This window comes from Numenius arquata, chromosome 7, assembly GCF_964106895.1.
Source record: "Numenius arquata chromosome 7, bNumArq3.hap1.1, whole genome shotgun sequence".
NCBI classification, from domain to species: domain Eukaryota; kingdom Metazoa; phylum Chordata; class Aves; order Charadriiformes; family Scolopacidae; genus Numenius; species Numenius arquata.
In genome coordinates, this window is record NC_133582.1 from 9,610,447 (window position 1) to 9,631,132 (window position 20,686).

Genomic DNA, 20,686 nt, shown 5'->3' on the forward strand with positions numbered 1-20,686 from the left:
TAAGCAACAGAAGGACTGCTCAGGTCAGATTTGTGTTAAAAGAAGAGGTTTTTGGTTCTTTTTCCCTGGTATATATCATCATCAGATTGTCACATAGAAATCTGATAATTTATGTTGAATATATCTGATATCAGTCCAGGAAAATACTTCCCTCCACTTCTACATATTTAAAATTGTCGTTTCTCCTAAAATGAGAATGTTCACTATGTTATTGTATTTAAGATTTCCATTTGTTTTAATGAGACAACGTGAATTCGTTGTTTCAAAACCTTATAAAATTTAATGTTTCCTTGTATTTGTTGTTGCGAAAAAAACCTCCACCCTCCAAACGCCTCATTTTTTTCCACCACTGTCACTTTTTGGCTCCATCTCAGTTATTAGAGATTTTAGGTGGTATAAGCCAGCATAATTCCCGTGCAGTCTGTGTGGCTATAACATGCATACATCTACTAAAGACCAGGCCAAGATGACTTTCATGGAGTAGAGGCTCAGAGGAGCGTTTTCTCTCTTGGAGCGCTGTGGATATAAACTTTTCCTGACGCCGACTTTGTGACTTAAAGTAGTTTCCAAGTGAACCTGGGTCTAATGAGTATCTTAAGCTTTTGCACTCATAAAGTAGCTTGGTTTTTCTGGCTAGAGAACTTGCTGTGGTGTCAGGCGAAGGTCTGGAGCGTTTCCCAGCAGAGTGGCATGAGGAGGATCGCAGGGGAACGCTGAACGGGCAAGGACAGGGCGCCAGGCTCTCTTGCTTCCCGGGATAGCTGGCAGCCCAAGAGACCAGGTAACTACGTATTGCAGGCTTATCTTCAGCAGGGATGAAACTCTTTAATTCAGCTTTAACCTCGCTGTCTCCGTGCCCTCTCTGGCTGTGGTACATGCACCATTAACAGCAGGGAAGGGCAGGCTGCGCTCTGAGGCTGTGTGGGTTGGGACTGTTGAAGCATCATGCTGGAAGCAGCAGCAGCCGTTGGAAAAGCAATGAAATCACAATCCAACACACAGGTGTGTTTAGATGTATGCTCCAACTGTGCCACAGTGTATTTTTCCATCTGTTTTCTGCTGTTTTGAGAATGTACTCCATTGCTAAATCAAATAATGTAACCTTGGAGAGGAGAAATCCTTTGGGTTAAGGCTTTAGAATGAGAGAATTCATCCGGTTTGAAAATCTTGTCCTTCTGAGTGTCTACTTTTGTCATTTACTTAGTTTAGAAGATGAATATGGCAAAATATATTATTTATTAAAGTTGATATAGGGACTAGGCTGTAGCTTCCGTTTCTCACACACTCATACATTAAAATTAATAGAAAAGAAGCTTCTAGCAGTTTAAACAGAATTTGCCTGTATGGCATAGGAGTAGGAGTCTTTCCTTATTTTTGTAAATTATTTAGCAGTGATACAAATATTTTAAAACTCAAAATTGTGGCTGGTCTCTTTGTTTTTGCTTGCTTACTTGTTTGCGTTTTAAACACAGTTGTAATTTCAAGAGCTGTCGGTATCTCCTTAGAGAAGTCTGAGTGTCTTTCCTTGCAGTGTCATAAGGTGTATAATGGCTTTGAGTTTATTTTGCCAATACTGATTATAGTTGCTAATCGCTACTGCCAGAGAGACTGAAAAATAGGCGCTATAATTAGTGTATAGTCAGGGTGAATTTTGGAGTTAATGTACAGGCACCACGTTTCTAAGTCTGGATTAAACAAAAACTGAGCAAAGGTGGTGGAACTTGCGTTGATAAATACACAGACGTTTGCTGATATGCTTCACGGAAGCTTGTGCTTCTGCCATATGTTGACGAGAGTTATATTTGCCACCTTTACACTGAAGGAAATTTAGAAGTATATTATAGTCTATCAGTGACTATTTCTACTACAAGCAAAAGACTTGTTTGGGAGCTTAATTTCCTTTCTTTTGAACTTCTCCAGCCTTCCAATAGCTGCCAAACCACCCAGTAACTAGAATATCTGATCACCCACACAGATAACTCGATTTTCTTCCATGACTCCCTAGGGTGAGACACCATGTTCTGCTAGAGAGCACCGTAACAATGTGTGCTGCGTAACAAAAGTAGAAGTCTAAGGCTTAGTTTCTGAGTGTCCCTAAAACTGTATGACCTGATCCATAGCTTTGTGTCACAATTTAGGGGTTGGTCCTGTATTCTATGAACATACATATAAATACCTAGCAGTTATTTTTTAAGGATTGTCCCAAAATGAATTATATCGAGTAACAGTCGTTGTTACCAGTAGCAAGACAAGGAGATAAAAACGTTGTAGCTTTTAGCTCTTACGACCTTTTTTTCTGCCTTGGAGTGCCACAGATTGTGTGTGGGTCACACAGAATACTGTAGTCAAATTGTGTTCAACGTGTTCAGCATGAGCTGATTTGGACAGGAGCTTCTAAACACAGTGTGATTCCCAGACCTCGGTTGCCTCCCCAAGACCCAGCAGAGCTTCTCTGCTGATTATCAAGTGCCTACAGACCATCCAGGTGATATAGTGATGGGCAGGGTTCTTAACCCTGTTTTCTAAATTCATACAGTAAAATGCACTACTCCACTGCAAACTGACCTCAGACGTGGAGTCTGGTAAGAGCCAGTAGCAGCCTACACGAAAGGCAGCCTATGGTTCACCTTACCCTCCCCGTTGCTGCTGCGGTTGCTTGTCGGAAGGAAAGATACCTTTAGGTGCAGCCTGTAGAGGATCCCAAGGAGGTTGCAATAAATCTAATTTGGAAAGATCCAAAGTTTTCATAAAGGTGCAGGACAGATGAGTGGGGATGAAGTAGTGTAGGAAAGGATGGAGAAAGTTTTGGTTCAAGACCAGGAATAGATTGTACGTCTCCTATGAGTGCCAACAGGATCTTTGTATCTCTTTGCACCATCGTTGTGGTGGTTTAGAAATTCTGTGATTTTAGAAAAGCATTTTCAGTAGTTTCAGGGAAACGTTTTTTACAACTCCAGGAATATTCTCAGTGCAGACCAAACTCAGTGTGAACCGTGTTGCTTTTGCCAAACTTCATGCAGCAGAGAAAGTCTATTGTAATGGAGATGTCCAGCCCTTCTGCCACAGATTGTCACACATCCCATGTGCAGAAATGGATGCAGATACTGTGTCTTTGAAAGGTGTGCGTGTATGTAGTGTTGCTTGTGTGTTTATGCAGTATTTATTGGGGGGCGGGAGGGAGGACAATAAAAGATAGAGAAATGGTGAAGTTCTAAGATATTAACAGGCATTAATGTTAAACTTCTTTAAGAGCCTTGTGGTTACCAAGACCTGCATTACATCGGTGCATGTCTTTTAAGAGTCTGTAATACCTGTCATTATAGCAAAAGTGGTACCTTCATGATGCCATTTTAGATGTGAGTGAAGGCACGAACTATAAGGAAAAGAAACAAATCTGTTGGATGAAAGTGATGACAGATAAAAATTGAGTTTTTCTAAATTCTTCTCTTTCAATATAGCAACCCGCACATCATTCAGTTGGTATGAATTCAGTTGGTGTCTTCATCGTGATGAAGATAGCCTGAATTCCACTTCAGTTTCAAGTGTCTAGTCACTGATAAGGGCCAAGTGCCTCTGAAGACTTTAAGGAATAACACACATGGCCTAACACATGGAGTAGGGAGTTGCCTAAAACCACGCAGTAGGAGACACCTGACACGTGGATTTGGTGGATTTAGGAGAGGTGAATATAATGCTCAAAGATTTCAAGCCCATAAACACTTTCAAATGTATTTAATTAATGCCTTTTTTACTAACAAGTCTAAATACGTATGGCGAATGCACATTTTGAAACTCAGTACAGCATTTAACCGACTGAACTACTGCTGCAGTTTTTGATGCCCGTCATTGATTCTTTGTTTCACAGGGGTTGAATAGCACAGTGGAGCAAAAGTGTTTCAAATGAATCTTAATAAAAAGTGGTTTTGGTTTGCCATCTTCCCTCTCTGACAGAATATAGAAACAGCAATAAAATTGATATACCGTGTGTATACGAGAGCCTGGAGTAAGACAGAAGCTTTTCTTTCCAGCTGCTTCATGTGAGATTCCGATGAGCAGTACGGGGCAGTAAGTTGTAGTTGAAAATGTTGTTATCGCACAACTAGTTAGAAACTCTGCTCCAGAAGTTGTTTGTCAGGATGAAACAAAGTCTCGAGTAGAGGAGTCTGTCCTCACCCAGAACTAGTCAGTGTCTTTGTTAGTGACTTGGATAAAAAAATAACACGGGGTTTATCTTTTCAGACAGTCGGAAGGTGGGATGGTTTTCAAGTACTTTTGAGAACATAATTAGGATTAACAGATTGCAGCAGTGGCCTGAAGTAAATAGTAGAGAGTTCAGTAATGACAGAGAGAGAATGACACTTTGTGGAAGTTCTGCAGAAAAAAGAGGTGGGAAGAGTACTCGGGCATAAGCTTAAACATGAATCAGCAGTATCATAGTGCATTGACAGCGTCGTGTAGTGATGTACAAACAAGAAGGACATAGACTGTTGCAACTGAAGTAATCCTTCCAATCTATTCATCGCTACTACAGCCTTAAGAGGAAGATTTCATCTAGTTTTCAGCAGCAAACATTAAGAAAGAGGGGCATTTCCTTTCAATAAGAGATCTGTGCGCCAAGCAACAGAGGTGTAGAAAACATGAGCCAAGATGGATTGAGAGACTTTTTCATTCATAGAGGAAACTGCAACACACATAATGAAATGCATCGGAGGTGGAGGAGAAAAGGAAGGTAGCAGACTGCTTTTCATCCTGGATGGATGGATGGATGAAGCGGGGATTTCAAGGGTTGGTCTGGGGGTTCCTGAGCTCTGGAGTATAGACCCAAAGGTAGCAAATGAGGCAGTGAGCTGACGGGCTGAGAGCTGCTGCATGGGTAAAAGGAAAATGTGTCTGAGAGGATAGCTGAGCGTGGGGATGGTTTTCCTGAGGAATTTCAGGGATCTTCATCACTGGAGGTTTTCAAGAATAACTTACACAACAGTCCTTGAAATGGCTTAGGCCCCTCCTAACCTCTTTTTAGAGCTGGTTGGATTCAAAATGCTGTATGCAATTTAAAAGCTGTGTTTAGTTTTGGCTGTTGATACCAGCTGCAATTGCTGAGCAGTTTGTGTCTTCCTCCCTGCTTTCTGTCAGTCCCAAACCAGCAGAACCTCTTCTTTGTGTCTCTCTTCTCTGGCTTAATTTCTGGTTCCTTTACACCTCTCTCCACTTTATGAATAAAATAAATGAAGAAGAAAAACAAAAATGTTGAAGGATTCAGTATGTATTTTGTTACATTCCTTCAATATTTTGTCATAAATAGAATGAAAGATGGAGGGGAGAAAAGGCTTTTCTAATCATCTAACCGTAATCTTACTTTTCTTTCTAGTGTACCCACGGTCTCCAGCGATCCCATACTCCCTACATTTATATTATTGCTCCAGCAGCTTGATTCTGGGATATCGTGGTCTCCTGCAGCATCACTAACAGTTTGCACAGCAGGAGTATTGCGTAGCGGTATTGCAATCGGATGATGCTGTGGAAATTCTTTAGGGGGCCTGGTGCAATACAAAGCTTTTACGTATATTAAGGGGGGAGTTTTAGTAGCTATCTTTTATGTTGACTCACATGCATTCACAACTACTTTTTATATTGAGTGATATCACTACTGAGGCAAGTATCTAACTCTTCTTGGAATGCAAGCACAGTTTTCAAAAGACCAAATTTTGCGAGAATTGTACACAAATAATTGGTGTCTTGTTTTTCCCTTCCTTTCCCCCCATTTTAGCTGGCTGTGAGGTGGTTGGAACACAACTGCCGCTACCAGTACATGGATGAACTGCTCCAGTATGTCCGCTTTGGCCTTATGGATGTGGATACACTGCATACCGTAGCTCTTTCTCATCCTCTTGTCCAAGCTAGTGAAACTGCGACAGCGCTCATTAATGAGGCCTTGGCTTACCACCAGAGCGTCTATGCACAGCCGGTTTGGCAAACCAGAAGGACAAAACCTCGCTTCCAGTCAGACACTCTTTACATTATTGGCGGGAAAAAACGTGAAATCTGTAAAGTGAAGGAATTGCGGTACTTCAATCCGGTAGATCAAGAGAACGTTCATATCGCAGGGATTGCAAACTGGAGCGAGCTAGCGCCTATGCCTGTAGGGAGAAGCCACCACTGTGTTGCTGTCATGGGAGACTTTCTTTTTGTAGCTGGTGGAGAGGCAGAGCACTCCACGGGGCGCACTTGTGCCGTGAGAACTGCCTGTCGGTACGACCCCCGCACTAACTCGTGGGCTGAGATAGCTCCGATGAAGAACTGTCGGGAACACTTTGTGCTGGGAGCAGTGGACGAGTACCTCTATGCGGTAGGGGGCAGGAATGAATTGCGTCAAGTGTTACCTACCGTGGAACGCTATTGCCCCAAGAAGAACAAGTGGACCTTTGTACAGTCCTTTGATCGATCGCTCTCATGCCATGCAGGATATGTGGTGGATGGTCTTCTTTGGATATCAGGTAGAAAACGTTACACACAGTTTGAGGTACTAACAAAATACAAAAATACTGTCTTGGATGAAACTAATCAATCTTTTTTGGTTTATATGTCAGGATAACTTTTGTCTTAGGGGATGGGTATTTCAAAGAATTTAAGCCCGGAAGCATACAATCAAGCCTGATTAGAAGTATAGGAGCATAACATATCTTCTACAGTATTTTTTGTCTGCTAAATATGTCTCTGTGTTTCCAAGCTGTATATATCATATGTGCCACCTCCAGCTACCATTCATAAATCACAGTGAATCACAATGATAATGCATTTTTTGGATGAATTTCAGATGGCAAATTCTGTGTTCTTCTTAAAAATCAAGACTCTGTTTCTGTAGGATGATCTGGTACCACTATGTTTATTCCTGATAATGAAATGGAGAATTAAGTGCTTTTTGGCTTGTGTAGATGCAGGGCTTGAAGGCAGGTGGATGAACTGCTCCCAGTTGGTCCTCAGGATATTTTAAGAGGCCAAGATGACCTTTGTTAGGAGTCACGCGTGGCTCTGACTGTCCATAGCAAGTGCACAGGACAGCCTGGATGTAATTGGAGCTTTATGGTGCAGATAGATGAAAGTATAAGCCTTGTAATCATAAACTAACATATCATTTGCAACTCACTCTGATGTACTTTTTATTTTACGTGTGCACATCGATGGGAGTTGAGGACATAGTGTCATCAGTTTTTATAGCGGCTTTTCTGGTATTAGTTACTTTGGAATAAGGTCGATGCTGTCTGCAGAAGATTTGACTGAAAAGTATCCACCTTTTAATAAGAAGTGTGTCATGGAATGTTATAAAGTTGTAATATTTACCAAGGAAGTTAATGAGTAAATGGGGCCAGCCGTTGCGGAAAATGTTCAGTGATCGCCATCTTCAGTGGAGATAACCTCTGGGGATTTTAATGGGCTTCGGTGAAAAGATGGTGTGTGAATGAAAGATTAAGTTAGTTACTTAGGCCTTCGCTGTGCTTCTCGAATTATGCCATTTAGGTTAGCGGAGCTCCTTGCAGATGGATCTTTCTGCCGAAGTGGATGAAGTGTTTTATGGGAATAGATTCCCAAGCATTGGCAGGGGAGGTAGCAGGTCTCTGGTTTTATACATATACAACTGAAAACATGAATAACAACATTAAAATAAAAGCAGGACAGAACACAGAAAATCACCAAGATCCCTGGCAGGTGCTTTGGGTCACTTTCTCCAGCAGTTGGCATCAAAGGAATCTTGTAAAGTTTGTGCTGTGTGTTAATCCTGACGTATGCGCGTGGTGGGCTTGGAGACACAGGTATGGTACACAAACAGGGTTTCTGCTTTAGGGGGCCGGCTGGGCATGTTCAGAGCATTACCCTGGTTATTCATGACCTTTCCTATTTCATCAGGGGAAAGAGAGGTGTGCCTGTGATGGGCAACTCAAATACGTGGATGCTACTACTGCTCTGTCTTGATTTTTTTAATTTTTTCCCTGTTGGGGTTTACATTTGTTGGTCTCTTATTTATGAAAACCAGGGCTTTTTAGGAAATTGTGTTAAGCATATTCATATAAAATCATTGAAAAAGTGCTAGAAACATCCATCAGTGTAGTCCTTGCTCCAGTACATGGAAAAAAAATATTTTTTCCTAAATTGTTTTTTTTTTTCTGAAAAAAAAACCCCAAACCCAAGGAAGTATTTGATAGGGATTTTGAAGTCAGATGTGGGACTGGTTGAAGATTACTTTTTATCTTTGCAGATGTGCTAGGAAAGGGGAAATTATGCTGAAGATTAATTAATGTGCTTAGTTATGTAAGTGAAATGCGTGCCTGCCTGTATGTTTAAAAACTATCTGCATTTATATAATGAAGCAGTGTGATACTCTGTTCAAGGATGTGCCTCTAATACAGCTGTAGAATGAGGGGAAGAGGTAAGTGGAAGCCTATTAGATGAACTCTGTAACTGGGCAAAACAACAAAGCTTTTATCAGTATTATTCCATTTATATTTGAAAATGCTACCAACATAACTTCTGTTGTAAAGTCACAGTAAGGAGTGATGTTTTGGCAGTGGAATAAGGTAGACAGGACTTTTGGGCTGTATTTTGTCTAATTTTTGAGAAAATGCTTAGCAGTTTTGAGTTGGTAGATTCTGACAGGTTATTATGGATTACGAGAGCATTCTATGCTATACTTCAGTAGGGTATTGATCTGAATTATGTACTCACAGATTGAGGTCTGAGTTCTGTGTATTGCATAGAGTTATTTTATAAATAAAAGTAGATGGAGATGCAATAACTGTAGCTAGCTTTTTATTATTAATTAATTGCTTAGGGCTAGAATGTAGCTCGCTATACGTGTATATTCAGGGGCAGGGGAATAGTACAGAGAGATGTTTTATTGTTTAAAAAAATCCACTGTTCATAATCAAATGTAAAGTGTTAGCGTAAGAGTAATCAGTAATGCAGAAGGGAACCTAATTTTGAAGTATGTGGCCTAAAATTAAGTAATTAAAAAATTAGTCTGAGTTAGGGATGTTTCTGAGCTGTATCCCTGCTGCTTTTTCTGGGAAATACAGGTCATCAGCAAGAGCTCTCAAACTCAGTCTGCTACTACCAGCTGGCAAGTAGTGGCACGAGAATGTGCCCGGTTTTTTAGTAAGCGAATAAATTAAAGAGTGATAATAGAAGTTTCTAGTCCTTGTATTTTCGGAGAGTCATCAAAACATGACCCGCACACAGACCAGTTACTGGCTCCATAGCCAAAGCATCAGCACCTCTTCTAAAGCCCCTCGTCTTCTAAAGGCTTTGCTAATCAAAAGCCGACTAGACTTAAGGGGTTTCTATTATTATTATTATTATTATTATTATTATTATTGGGATTCATTGTCGCCTTTACTTTGCTGCTCCTTTGGGACAAATACGGGAAGGAATAAAAAATAATAGAGCATAAAATCATGGCAAAGGCAGCAGGGAAGGGAAGTGTGTTGAAGAGAGTGCTGTAAGCACACGCTGGCAGTGGGAGGTGGGTGGCCAGTGTTTCAGGTGACAGAGGGACTCCTAAGCTGCCACCAGCCCTTTGGGGTTTTTAGCTTGCCAGAAGGCTCAGAAGGAGCCTTCTGTGCTCTGGAACTAGTCAGACCCTCTGGTCAGCACAAGTGAGCTCAGCTCTTGAGTTTTCTGAGCGTCATATTTTGTGGAACATATTTTTATATGTGTGTTGTTATTTTTTTCTAGTCTTTCTTTTTTTATTTTTTCACAGCCTGCACTTTATTTTCTTATTTTAAAAAGTAGATGGGAATTCATTAAAATAAGTTCTCTGTATTGACAGTACGGCATCGGGCAGATGGTTTTGAAATTTTATAGAAAGATGAATCGTACAGGCCCCAGTTAACATCTGACACCGTGACCCGTTTCACAAACGAATTGCATGCCACATGCTTGAAAAGTGAAGTATTTGAGTGAAACAAAACGCACCAAACCCTTCGGAGTTCAACATTACTAACAATCATTCCCTATAAAAGCGGGGAAATATTTTCCATAAGAGCGAGAACTTGAACTATGCTCCTTTCCCTGCATCCTCCGTGGCGTGTGCGTTGCAAATCTGGGGACCTGCTTCTCTATAGGCGTTCAACCTGGTTGTTGACCTTCCTCTTCCCGTGTAGGTGTGGTGTCCCCGGGGACAGAGAAGGGCAGGGAACCTCTGCCAGGCAGTTCAGCTCTGGGCAATTCCTGCACCTGCAGCTGGGGATGGGGAGGCTTCCCCTCCCTCTCAAGTGCTCAGGAGATTAGCACATGAAAAGTCTTCTCCAAAGCCAAGTGTGATGCTGTTGTTTCACAGAGGTCCAACTCGCCTGACCTTAAGCCTGTCAGCTAAAATCACATCTTGACACGCGTGGAAACTCAACTTGGCGGGGGTAAACAAGCCAACCCTGTACAGGTGCTTCGTATTTACCAGCTTTTTCATCAAAATTCAAGTTTCTTTTTTTTTTAGTTATCATTATTTTTTCCCTAACGGTGAAGGTTTTGACCAAGGAAATGATGGAGATCACATCTCTTGGAGAATTATTCTGAGTTTGCAAGTGGTTTGAGGGGACAAGTATTACCTTACTATCAGTATGCTGTTTGTTGTGAGGAGAAGAACATTTTTTTCTCAGTAAATGCCTATAAAATCGTTTTATGAAAAATAGATCTGGAATAAATAGGAATCTACAGTGTCTAACCAAATCAAGTTTTGCAGTGCAGCTGGCACAGAAATTACCGGGAGCAGGAGCTTAACAAGTACATAAAAAATTGCCTTAGTGATCCAGTCTTAGTCTGTATATGAAATAGTGTTTCTTTATTATGATTATTATATATTTGAATAAAGATAATGGATCTCACACCTTTCAAGAATGGACATTATAGGTTTGATGCCACTGATACTTCTTAGATTGAATGTAAACATCAGGTTTTAATGATTTAAAAAAACAAACCAACCCACAAACAAACTAGGGCTTGTGCCCCTCTTGTTTGCAGCTGGATTGCATCCGAGGTGAAACGATGTTAATTAGAGCTGCTGATGGTGTCTGCCAGGGAACTCGTTAGGGTGGGAGGAATGCTCCAGCTCAGCCGTCCTCACTGCACCTGGGCTGGCTGAAGCAAAAGGGTTTGCATGTTGAGGAAGGATTATCTTGTGTTTAACACACGGATACGTAAGAGGGGAGAGATTTCTATTTTAAAGCAGCAGAGCACCTTGGGGTGCGTGTCATGAGGTTTCTATATATTCCCTGGATTTGCTGGAAGGAATGCACGTGGGAGCTCTTTGCCAACGTGTAGTTTTACACGTCTCCCAGCAAACTGGGATTTGTGCGTGCAACCTAGCACTTGGGGAGTTCGGAGTGAGTTGTGAGATTTTCTGGGGGATTTGGATGGGATTAGATTTCTGAAGTCATAGGGGGGTCTTACTAGGACATGTTATAAATATGGATTATAAATTTTCTATTGAGAAAATGTTGATGAATCTCCCGCCTCCCACCCTTCCCTTTTTGGAGTTGTCTTTATTGAAGGTGCTTTTCAGTGCAGTTTGTGGACTGTTTGGGGGACTCTAACAAACCCAAATATTTCCCAAGGTGGGTCTTGGACTTCTCCAGGACCTCTCCATGTAGAGGGGCACTGCTGCATGGTTTGGGAACTTCTGGGTCTTGGAGGGCTTAAAAAGCAGGGTTTACAACCCGCAAGGGAGCGAGCAACAGTGATTGTGGCAGAGTGAAACCATTGTAAGTCCCCAGGTTGGACGCTGGGCTTCCCGTGAGTGTGTCCTCGCAGCTGTAAGAGCAAGAAAGACACGAGCTTGTCCTGCGAGCGCGTCTCACCTCCTGGAAACTCTAGCCCTCAAAGCAAGCTGCTCGTGTCAAAGCACTGCAATCATTGCTTTTGGTTTATAAAAACCCGGTGAGCGCTGACCAAACTGTAAATTTTCTGTCATTTACCCAGCCAGACGTTTTGTTTTTTTCCCTTTACTTAACTGATGGGTTAGTACCACGTTAGCTGCTGTTGTTTGACATCAAATTTAATGGCATGGTTTGTATTTTTAAATACTTCAAGTGTAGTTACAACGCCTCCCTGCCTTTCTCCTCCTTTCCTCATAGAAAGCACTGCAGAGAAGCTTAAGAAATTATCTCACAATTACCCCTTTTTTTCTGAGAAAGCGTGTATTATTTTTAGTACTGTTTAAACTTTTTTTTCCCCTTTTCTGTTTTTTTTTAAGAGACGTATTGCTCTTCTTTTGCCCTTTCCCAGCTGCCTGGAGTATTTAAAAAAAAAAGTTCAAGAGGACATTGTAGACTTGTTAAATTTGAATTTTGGCAGAAAAATTTAAACTTTTGCTATAGCACTTCAAAGTTAGGAGGAACTTGAGTTTGAAAATTGATGCAGATATAAGATGGCATATTTAATGACAGATGTATCTATAGAAACCTGTTAAGATGCAGATTATCCCCCTGGGGAGGGGAGATCAAAACTGCCAATCTATAAAATATACTTGTTAGAGGAAGGCATGGAATCTATCTCTGCGAGCACTTTGATTGCAGGGGACAGTGTAGCAGCATGTGGCATCATAACCTAAGAGCAGACAAATCAGCTTGATGACTTTCAAAGCCAAGAATTCTGCTGGAGGCAAGGGTACTCCAGTCTAGAAGAAATTAAAACATATAGAGACTGTTATTAATTCCAGATCTATTTTTGTGTAGTCAAATCTGTATGCAAATCCTTAGCATCTCATTTTGGCAGATTAATCTAAAAGTGAAGAGCGGTATGTGAAGGGAATGTAATGATAAAACACCACAGATGAGCAATATTGCAGGGGAAAAATGTAAGCCGTGTACTCGATGTGAGGGGCTCTTTGTGAAGAGAGGCAAATAATTTTGCTTATTTGATTATTTCATTATTTTATGAGGAAGCAACCCCCATTCTTTCTCTTCTTCCTCCACATCTTTCCCCCCAGATTAAGGTGTCCTTTCTGATGGGGGAAGTACAAGACCCAGCGTTGTGTTTCCGATGCATCTCCTGTAGTTTAACATTCTGGACGTAATCATCCAAATAACTATGATTTTTATATTTCCAAATACTAATCTGACATCTCATTTTAAAACATTACGCTAGGAGTGAAAATAACTATGTAAAAGAAAATCAAATTACAAAACAGATATTAGGGAGGGTTGCTTTGTGCACGTGGCTGCCGGGCATTAACACTGTGAATAGGGACAAATAACAGATTGTGAGATTAGACACGGGAACAGTCATTGCTTTCCAATGCCTGTTCTTGCGTGTGTACTTCACAGGTGCTGTGATGGGCAGCGTGTGGCATAGGGTGATGGAAACAGGTTGGAAAGACTACACCTCGTCTCGGCTGTCTTGTAGCCTGTAAGCGGCTCTGAGCTGGGAGCTTGTGCTGCCACCCCAGTATAGGCTGGTGATGGCAGAGATGCACCCAAGCAACAGCATTATTCACAGAATCACATGGGGTTGGAAGGGACCTCTGGAGATCATCTAGTCCAACCCTCCTTGCCAGAGCAGGTCCACCTAGAGCAGGCTGCACGGGAACTTGTCCAGGTGGGTTTGGAATGTCTCCAGAGAAGGAGACTCCACCGCCTCTCTGGGCAGCCTGTTCCAGTGCTCTGCCACCCTCAAAGTAAAGAAGTTCCTCCTCATGTTTTGGTGGAACTTCTTATATTCAAGTTTGTGCCCATTTCTTCTTGTCCTGTCACTGGGCACCACTGAAAAAAGACTGGCCCCATCCTCCTGACACCAACCCTTTACGTATTTATAAGCATCGATCAGATCCCCCCTCAGCCTTCTCTTCTCTAGACTAAAAAGACCCAATTCCTTCCTGCTGCTGCGGTTGAAGACAAGATTCTTGAATAGATTTGTCCATAGCTTCTGCTATCCATTGATCAGATTCTTGGCTTCACTTTGGAGTGATGAGAGGGTACATCTATGTTAGCGAGTGGCTCAGCCCAGGAGCCGCAGGTCAGCAGATCAAACTTTGGTGCTGAGTTCTCTGTATCTGCTCCATGTACAGCTCATGTTTTTTTGCTTTGGACTAGATTTCTTCTGGTTCTCTGGACCAAATGTTCCCAGTACTCAGCTGGTACAATGCCATCCAAAAGACCAGTTATTATTTCACACCCTTATGACCCATTAGAAGCTGGAGCACAGCTGGTGCACATCTGGAGCAGAGCTTCTGGCTGAACTTGAAGGCACACCAGTCCCACCCTACAGCCTAAGATGACACGTGAGAGGTAGGGGAGCTGCTTCAGAATCCCAGCGCGGCTCTGACCCAAAGTGCTGCACTAGGTGCAGCTGGAGGCTGGCAAATGAGGATTCCCCAGCACGGAGCCACATTAACAGAACAAAACCCGGCGGCCTCAGTAGGACTGGGCCACAGCTCAGTCAGCAGGAGAGAAAGCAGCTGTGCCACTCTTCTGTTCAAAACAGGGGATGTCCTCACAAAAAGAGGAGCATCAGCAAATGTAATGACAGGTGAAATTCCCTCCTCTTGTTGCTGTGGATTTTGTCCATCCTTGGCACGTGCTGTTAAAACTGTAATATAAAACGGTTTGTCTGTCAATATGAGTTTCACTGGTGTGTGGCCACTGGCGTGCCCTACTGAAGTCCAGACCTTCTGGTGGGATGAAAGGTGAGGTGCAGCTTGCAGGCATTATTTCTGGTCCCATCTTCCCGGGGTAGCGAGAGGGGAGACGTGATGGGACCTGTGGCAGTGCTGCAGTGACACCATGTCCCCAGGAGGCTTGAGCACACTCGAGAACATGTTTACACCGGTAAAAACACAGGCTTGAGGCTGAAGGATTTTCCCACCAGTTTACTCAGTGAGATTTGCTGTTTAAAACCAATAGAAAACAGGGTGATGGGGCATTCAACGCGTACCGTGTTGAGGTAAGTAGTTGGTTTGTGGCATCTGCTTGGGTCAGACTCTATTGCAGGCTTTTCTGAGGTGCTTTATACTTTGCTTCCCAAACACTACCGAGAGGCACATTTGCTAAATGGTCGCTGTGGAGGAACCTCCCAACAGAAGTCCACAGCTAAACCAGGAGCTGTTCCCTCCGCAATACAGACTAAATACAGGATTTCCTTCCAATCTCTAGGTGAGTGCAGTTGCACAGGGCTGCGCTGTGCTTTCCGGCTGGCAGTGGTGTCCCACCACACGCTCCTGGTTAGGCAGAGCTCCTCTCCGACCTCTTCCTCCTCTCTGGTGCAAGCCCTCCTCCTCCTCTGAACCCTCGCACGCGCTGCACACTCCTTGGAACAGGGGCAGGTTGTACCCTCATCCTGCGGGTGGCTGAACGCACAGCCGTTTATTATAAACAGATCAATTTTTATCTCGTTTTTAGCCCATAGAATGAGCTTTGCGGAGGAAGGAGAAGTGTGGGGGAGCGTTCGTGGGGGAGCGTTCGTGGTTGCCGTTTTGTTTCTAGATGTTTGACAAACGCGCTGCTTATTGCCTTGTAACCAGATTAAAAAGCGCAGTGGAACATAAGCCGAAGTGGTGGTTTGCAATGTAATTATGTCAGCAAATGAACCCGAGAATTGGGTATTTTGCTGTGCCTGATCTTGGTCCTGGTTTTGCTCATACGAAAAATTGTAACCTGTATAAATTCTTTCATAGGAGGAGTAACAAACACTGCACAGTATCAAAACAGGCTCATGGTCTATGATCCTAAGCAGGTGGGTATCTGTGTTGTATGGTTTTTTTCTCTCATATGTTTCGCTTCAAACGGGTCTCTTAGCAAATACATACGATGATTCTGTAAGGCTAAAAATGCTGACAGTTTGAATTAATGGTGTTTTAAATTCACTTCCTTCTGATGTGCGAGTTTAACAGAGTAATGGACACCCTGATTTTTTATTATGTTTTTTAAGCCTGTAGGCGTTAGAAACATCTTAGATTAAATACAGAAATGTGCTTTAAATCCCCTGTATTTATCAGTATTTATTTTGCTTGTTCGTTTTTTTTTTTGTAATCCAGCAGCCCTGGGCAACGTATACTCAAAGTCAGTGTCACAAAACTGCTCCTTGTCGTTGGCATTTCTGCTTTGAATTGCATATACGGGCTTTTTGTTTTCTGCATAGGTTCAGAACTACACTACCTGGCCGTGACTTGTTCTGCTGACTGCAAGGGTGCCTGTCATTTCATTACCCAAGCACCTAAAATATCTTTTAGGGATTATTTCATACATTATGTATGTGTTTTGATTAGGTTAGCATGGCTCAGTAACCGTTTCGGAGGGTTAGGGCACGGTTATGCCCTCTTGCTTGTGTTAGGAATTAAAAGTCCCAAGCTTGCAATCAGAGTTGCATAGCCTGATTTACACCCGCGTGGAAGAATATTGACTTTTCTGATTGTAGGATAGGGGCTTTGATTGCTGTATTCCGAACCAAATTGTGCCAGGAGGTACTTCTCTGTGGCTCCCACTGACTTTTTTGAAGCGTAGCACGTATGGGTCCTGCAGCAGAAAACAAGCAACGACACACCTGCCTCTTTATTTTTGAGGTGCAGCTTCGTGCATCGATTGTACAAATGCTCATTCTGTCCTAAATCCAGGTAGTAATTACAGGCAGCAACCTGACTGTGCTTATGAAGGGGAAGCTCTTATTTAGACACCGTGTCTCTACGGTGCGTCTTTCGCTCGGATGACCTGAAAGTCAGTCGCTTGCTGACCTGAAAGTCGCCCCCCAAAATAGCAGCGGCAGGGCTGCTTCAGCGTGCCGTGCCGACGGCGAGAGACCTGGCCCGGCGTGCAAAGAGTTACGGGGGAAGTGTGCGCTCGCATTCTTCAAATGAGGTCCGCTTCGTGTTTGTACACACGAGCTCTTTTTAAAAATTCTGCTGGCATATTGTTTGCGGTGGGTACTGGAAACCATCACATCTGCTCGCATCTCGCACGGAATCTCAATAACCCCATCATTCAGCACCGGCGCTTGCTCCTGCGCGAGGCCTTTGTGGCGAGTCGATAATGCCTGCCATCTGCCACAGAGCACACAGCTACCTGCCAACAAGCCGGCTGGGGTGACCTCTGCTTCCCCGCCACTGATTAGTATTCACACGCCGGCTTATTAGAAATGACCCCACCAGGCCCCTCCGTTTCTTTGCCTTGGCGGTGCTCTGCGGCTCACCTGGCAGGCACCGCAGTGGAGGAAGCTAAAGATACAATCGGGGGATGCAGGCAGGCTTCGCAAAGCAGATGGTGTCTGTAGTCTGGTGTTAAGAGACCGGACTACTAATGCAAACATTAATGCCTAATATTCAACTATGACACATCATTGAAATGTACGGCTATACGTTGCGGAGGTTAAAAGGCAGTAGCGTTAGAGGCTCTTGAGTTACCGCACCTGTAACAGAAAAGAATTTCCTGGCAGATTTTAACTGCCTCCACTTAAATAAATTGATCTCATCCACGGCCAGGTTGTGTGATTTGGTGAGCGTAGCAGGAGCAATTGTTTTCTCAGGTTTAAAATACTGCGCTTTAATCCCTCTCCTTCCGCGTCCTCTTGCCCCTCCCCGGAACAGGTAGAATCCTTGAATGTTGTTAACCAGGAAGAACAATATGCAAAAGGATGTTACTTTGTAAGTGCCCGCAAATAAAGGGTTAGCATTAAACCGAACACGTGAACCATTTGAGAAGATTCTTTAGGAAATTATTTTTCCCTGTTGCTTCATTCCCCAAGGATAAGATCAAATAAGCTTCTGAACAACGAAAAGTAGAAGAATCTCTCTTCTCCCGTAACAGAGCTCGTTGGTACAGATAGTTTTAGTGCTGTATACAAAGCAGACATCTAATAGTCTTGCTTAAGGAGGATTTGCTACTGAATTCTTAAGAAGGAAAAAAGCTTTGAAACCTGATGAGGTAAACAGAAAAAATACAGAGCAAGAAATACTATTAAATGAATGCCTTCAAATGTGAGAACTGTAAACCAAGTGTTGAAAGTCCAGTTTGTCTAGTCAGTGTTATAACCAACATGCATATTTAACATATGGACAACACAAGGATATACAGTTGTGATTTCTGGCCGAGGGGAAGGAGGACACCACCGACACGCTGCTGTTACTGTGCTACTACTACAGGTACGTCTTTGAGTCGTGCTGAGACAAGTTCTCGTTTCCTTTCCAGAATAAATGGTTAAGCCGTAGCCCGATGTTGCAGAGGAGGGTGTATCACTCCATGGCTGCCGTCCAAAGGAAGCTTTACGTGTTAGGTGGGAATGATCTGGACTACAACAACGATCGGATCCTGGTCCGGCACATAGACTCCTACAGCATAGATGCTGACCAATGGACGCGTTGCAACTTCAACATGTTGACAGGCGAGTATTGTACACAAAAAGAAAAAAACTTGCTGATATTAGAATAAAACAATTCTTTTCCCATTAGATGTCTTTAGTATGTGGAACTGCACGACTTCGCCGCAATTCCCTCTGATTTAGGGGCCAGTGGAAGCCAACAAGACACTTTTCATTATTGTTCTGGCGTTCAGTGTTCTACAAAACATTTTTCTTAGGACATTGTAGGATAAATTTTTAACAAAGTGCACATAAATGTAATTTAATTAAGCAATCAGAAATTCTTTGCTGCAATATTACCAGTACTTATTTTTGATTCTCCAAAAGCTTGCCTGCACTGATAGATTTAGGTCCCTGTTTGAGTGCTCAACGGGCAGATCCATCTCTACCATGGTGTTGGTTTATAGCATTTCCTGCTGGCGTTATACAGCACTGAACTCCATTAACCATCACTTATTTCTAAGCAGTATCTTCTTAATAAGTGACCTGAAAGGAGGCGTCTTTGTTGGAATTCTGTCGTCAGGGATGACTTGAGTATCTCGGTTTGTGATGGATCTGTAAAGTTCCTCTTGACCGTCATGAGGAGGAACCGCTACAGTAGCAACATGTGAAGCACTGCAACCCACTGCCCCTGCCACCCAGTCCACCAGGTTTCACCGCCACTTAGTACAGTTCTGTGGTGTGCTACCTCCTTAACCCCTGGGAGACAGGCAGGTGACACATTCTCAGAGTAGCACCACCAGCAGCTCTGCAGAAGAGGCAGCATTTCCAGGACTGCATTAAAGTTGGGGCCATTCTCTTGTGCAGCAGACTTGGAGGTCAACTAGTAACAGTACTGGCTGCCAGCACGTTTCAGCGCAGACTCCTGTAGGAGTCCTAGAACTAAGCCTACCTCACTTTTCATCCTCTTCCATTTGGCATCGCATTGATTTCTAAGATCTACCACTGAAAAGGGATACAAAGGATGTAGGAGCTTAACTGGAAGCTCAGGATGGCTGGAAACACCAAGTCGGAGAACTGAACGACTGACAAATAAGACAGTCCCCTTATGGCATTTTCCTCCTGGTAGGTTTAAAAGCTGCTCTAGTGACAACTTGGTTCTTTAAGATATCGCGTTGGGTTTCTCAGTATCTGGGATCTGCAGAAGGATCGCTTGGTTTCTGAGTCAGGTCATCAAAGTACTTCATGGATGCTGGGGAGAGAGGCACGGATTAAAAAGGAGTTACATGTGGTCAAGAGAACTAGTTTTTTGTACCCTTTTTGCTCTCTATTTAATTCTTTCATTATCTGGAGGAACTGACATCCTTTGAGAAGGAAACCATCTGATTTGCACCTGCCAAAGCGCTGGCACTGCAGGTACCCTTGTTTTGGAGCTGCCCCCATACCACTAAATGCCGTGAGATAGTAGCCTCTCCTCAGATGTCACCTGGTGGGTTGTTTCCACCGCCTGCACCTTGAGAAACCGTCGAAGCTTTTCTTTGCCTTGTCTCTGTAAATGTGCCTGTTGCACTCTGTAGTGGAGACTTTTTTTAAGGCTGTATTTATCCTTCCAAACTTGTTTGGGAGAATGTTGAGGGGGGATGAGCAGGTGTGGGCAGAATGTGAGGGACGTTCGGCTCTCTTGGCCTACGTCTCTACCTGGATGTGCGTGTGTGATAGTAGCCGAGAGGCAGGCGGGGAGCTTCCCTGTCACCTGTGAAAATACACACCTACAAACCCCTGTGCCACGGAGGAGGCAGGAGGCCATCCCCCGCACAGCCTCACTTCATTGCTCATCCCGGGATATCTCCCCGGACAAGAACAGCCCTCACACTGCAGCTTCACTGTTGCAGGTTGTGAATTCCGAGTTACTGCCAAATGCATTCGCATCGTATTACAGAACTCCAACACTTGGTGTTAAAAGGGTTAATTAAACACTGAAAGTGGTTTCTATTTCCTTTTTTTGCTCTAGGTCAAAATGAGTCTGGAGTCGCCGTCCACAATGGTAGAATCTATTTAGTTGGCGGCTATTCGATTTGGACAAATGAGCCTTTGGCATGTATCCAGGTGAGTGATTTAGGTTTCTTTTAAAGTCTTTTCCAATAATTTTGCAAGGATACATTTTGCACAGAGGTTATTCAAAAAGGAAAATGCATGTGAAGTGGAGAGATTAAGGATGTTTCTCATGCAGCTGCTGAACCTGCATAAACACAGAGAGGAAATGTTGTGGATATTAAAAATATTTCCAGCTGAGCCATCAGATCCAATTGTTCTAAGATATTCTAATAAAACAGGGTTGAGGAGTCTCTCCTGTGGCAAGGTTTGAGTGAAATACTGAGTATATATTCCCAGGTTACACAGTTGAGTTCAGAAGTTAAAG

The 20,686-nt window shown here is 43.1% G+C and overlaps 1 protein-coding gene across 1 annotated transcript in view; it reads left to right on the plus strand.

Moving 5' to 3' along the window:
- KLHL32 (kelch like family member 32) overlaps nucleotides 1–20,686 on the plus strand; it is a 122,831-nt gene that overhangs the window by 99,278 nt on the left and 2,867 nt on the right. Inside the window, exons 8-11 of the mRNA XM_074150388.1 lie at nucleotides 5,768–6,494; nucleotides 15,656–15,714; nucleotides 18,159–18,351; nucleotides 20,279–20,373. Coding sequence (XP_074006489.1) covers nucleotides 5,768–6,494; nucleotides 15,656–15,714; nucleotides 18,159–18,351; nucleotides 20,279–20,373 — 1,074 coding nt within the window. The remainder of the gene's footprint in view (nucleotides 1–5,767; nucleotides 6,495–15,655; nucleotides 15,715–18,158; nucleotides 18,352–20,278; nucleotides 20,374–20,686) is intronic.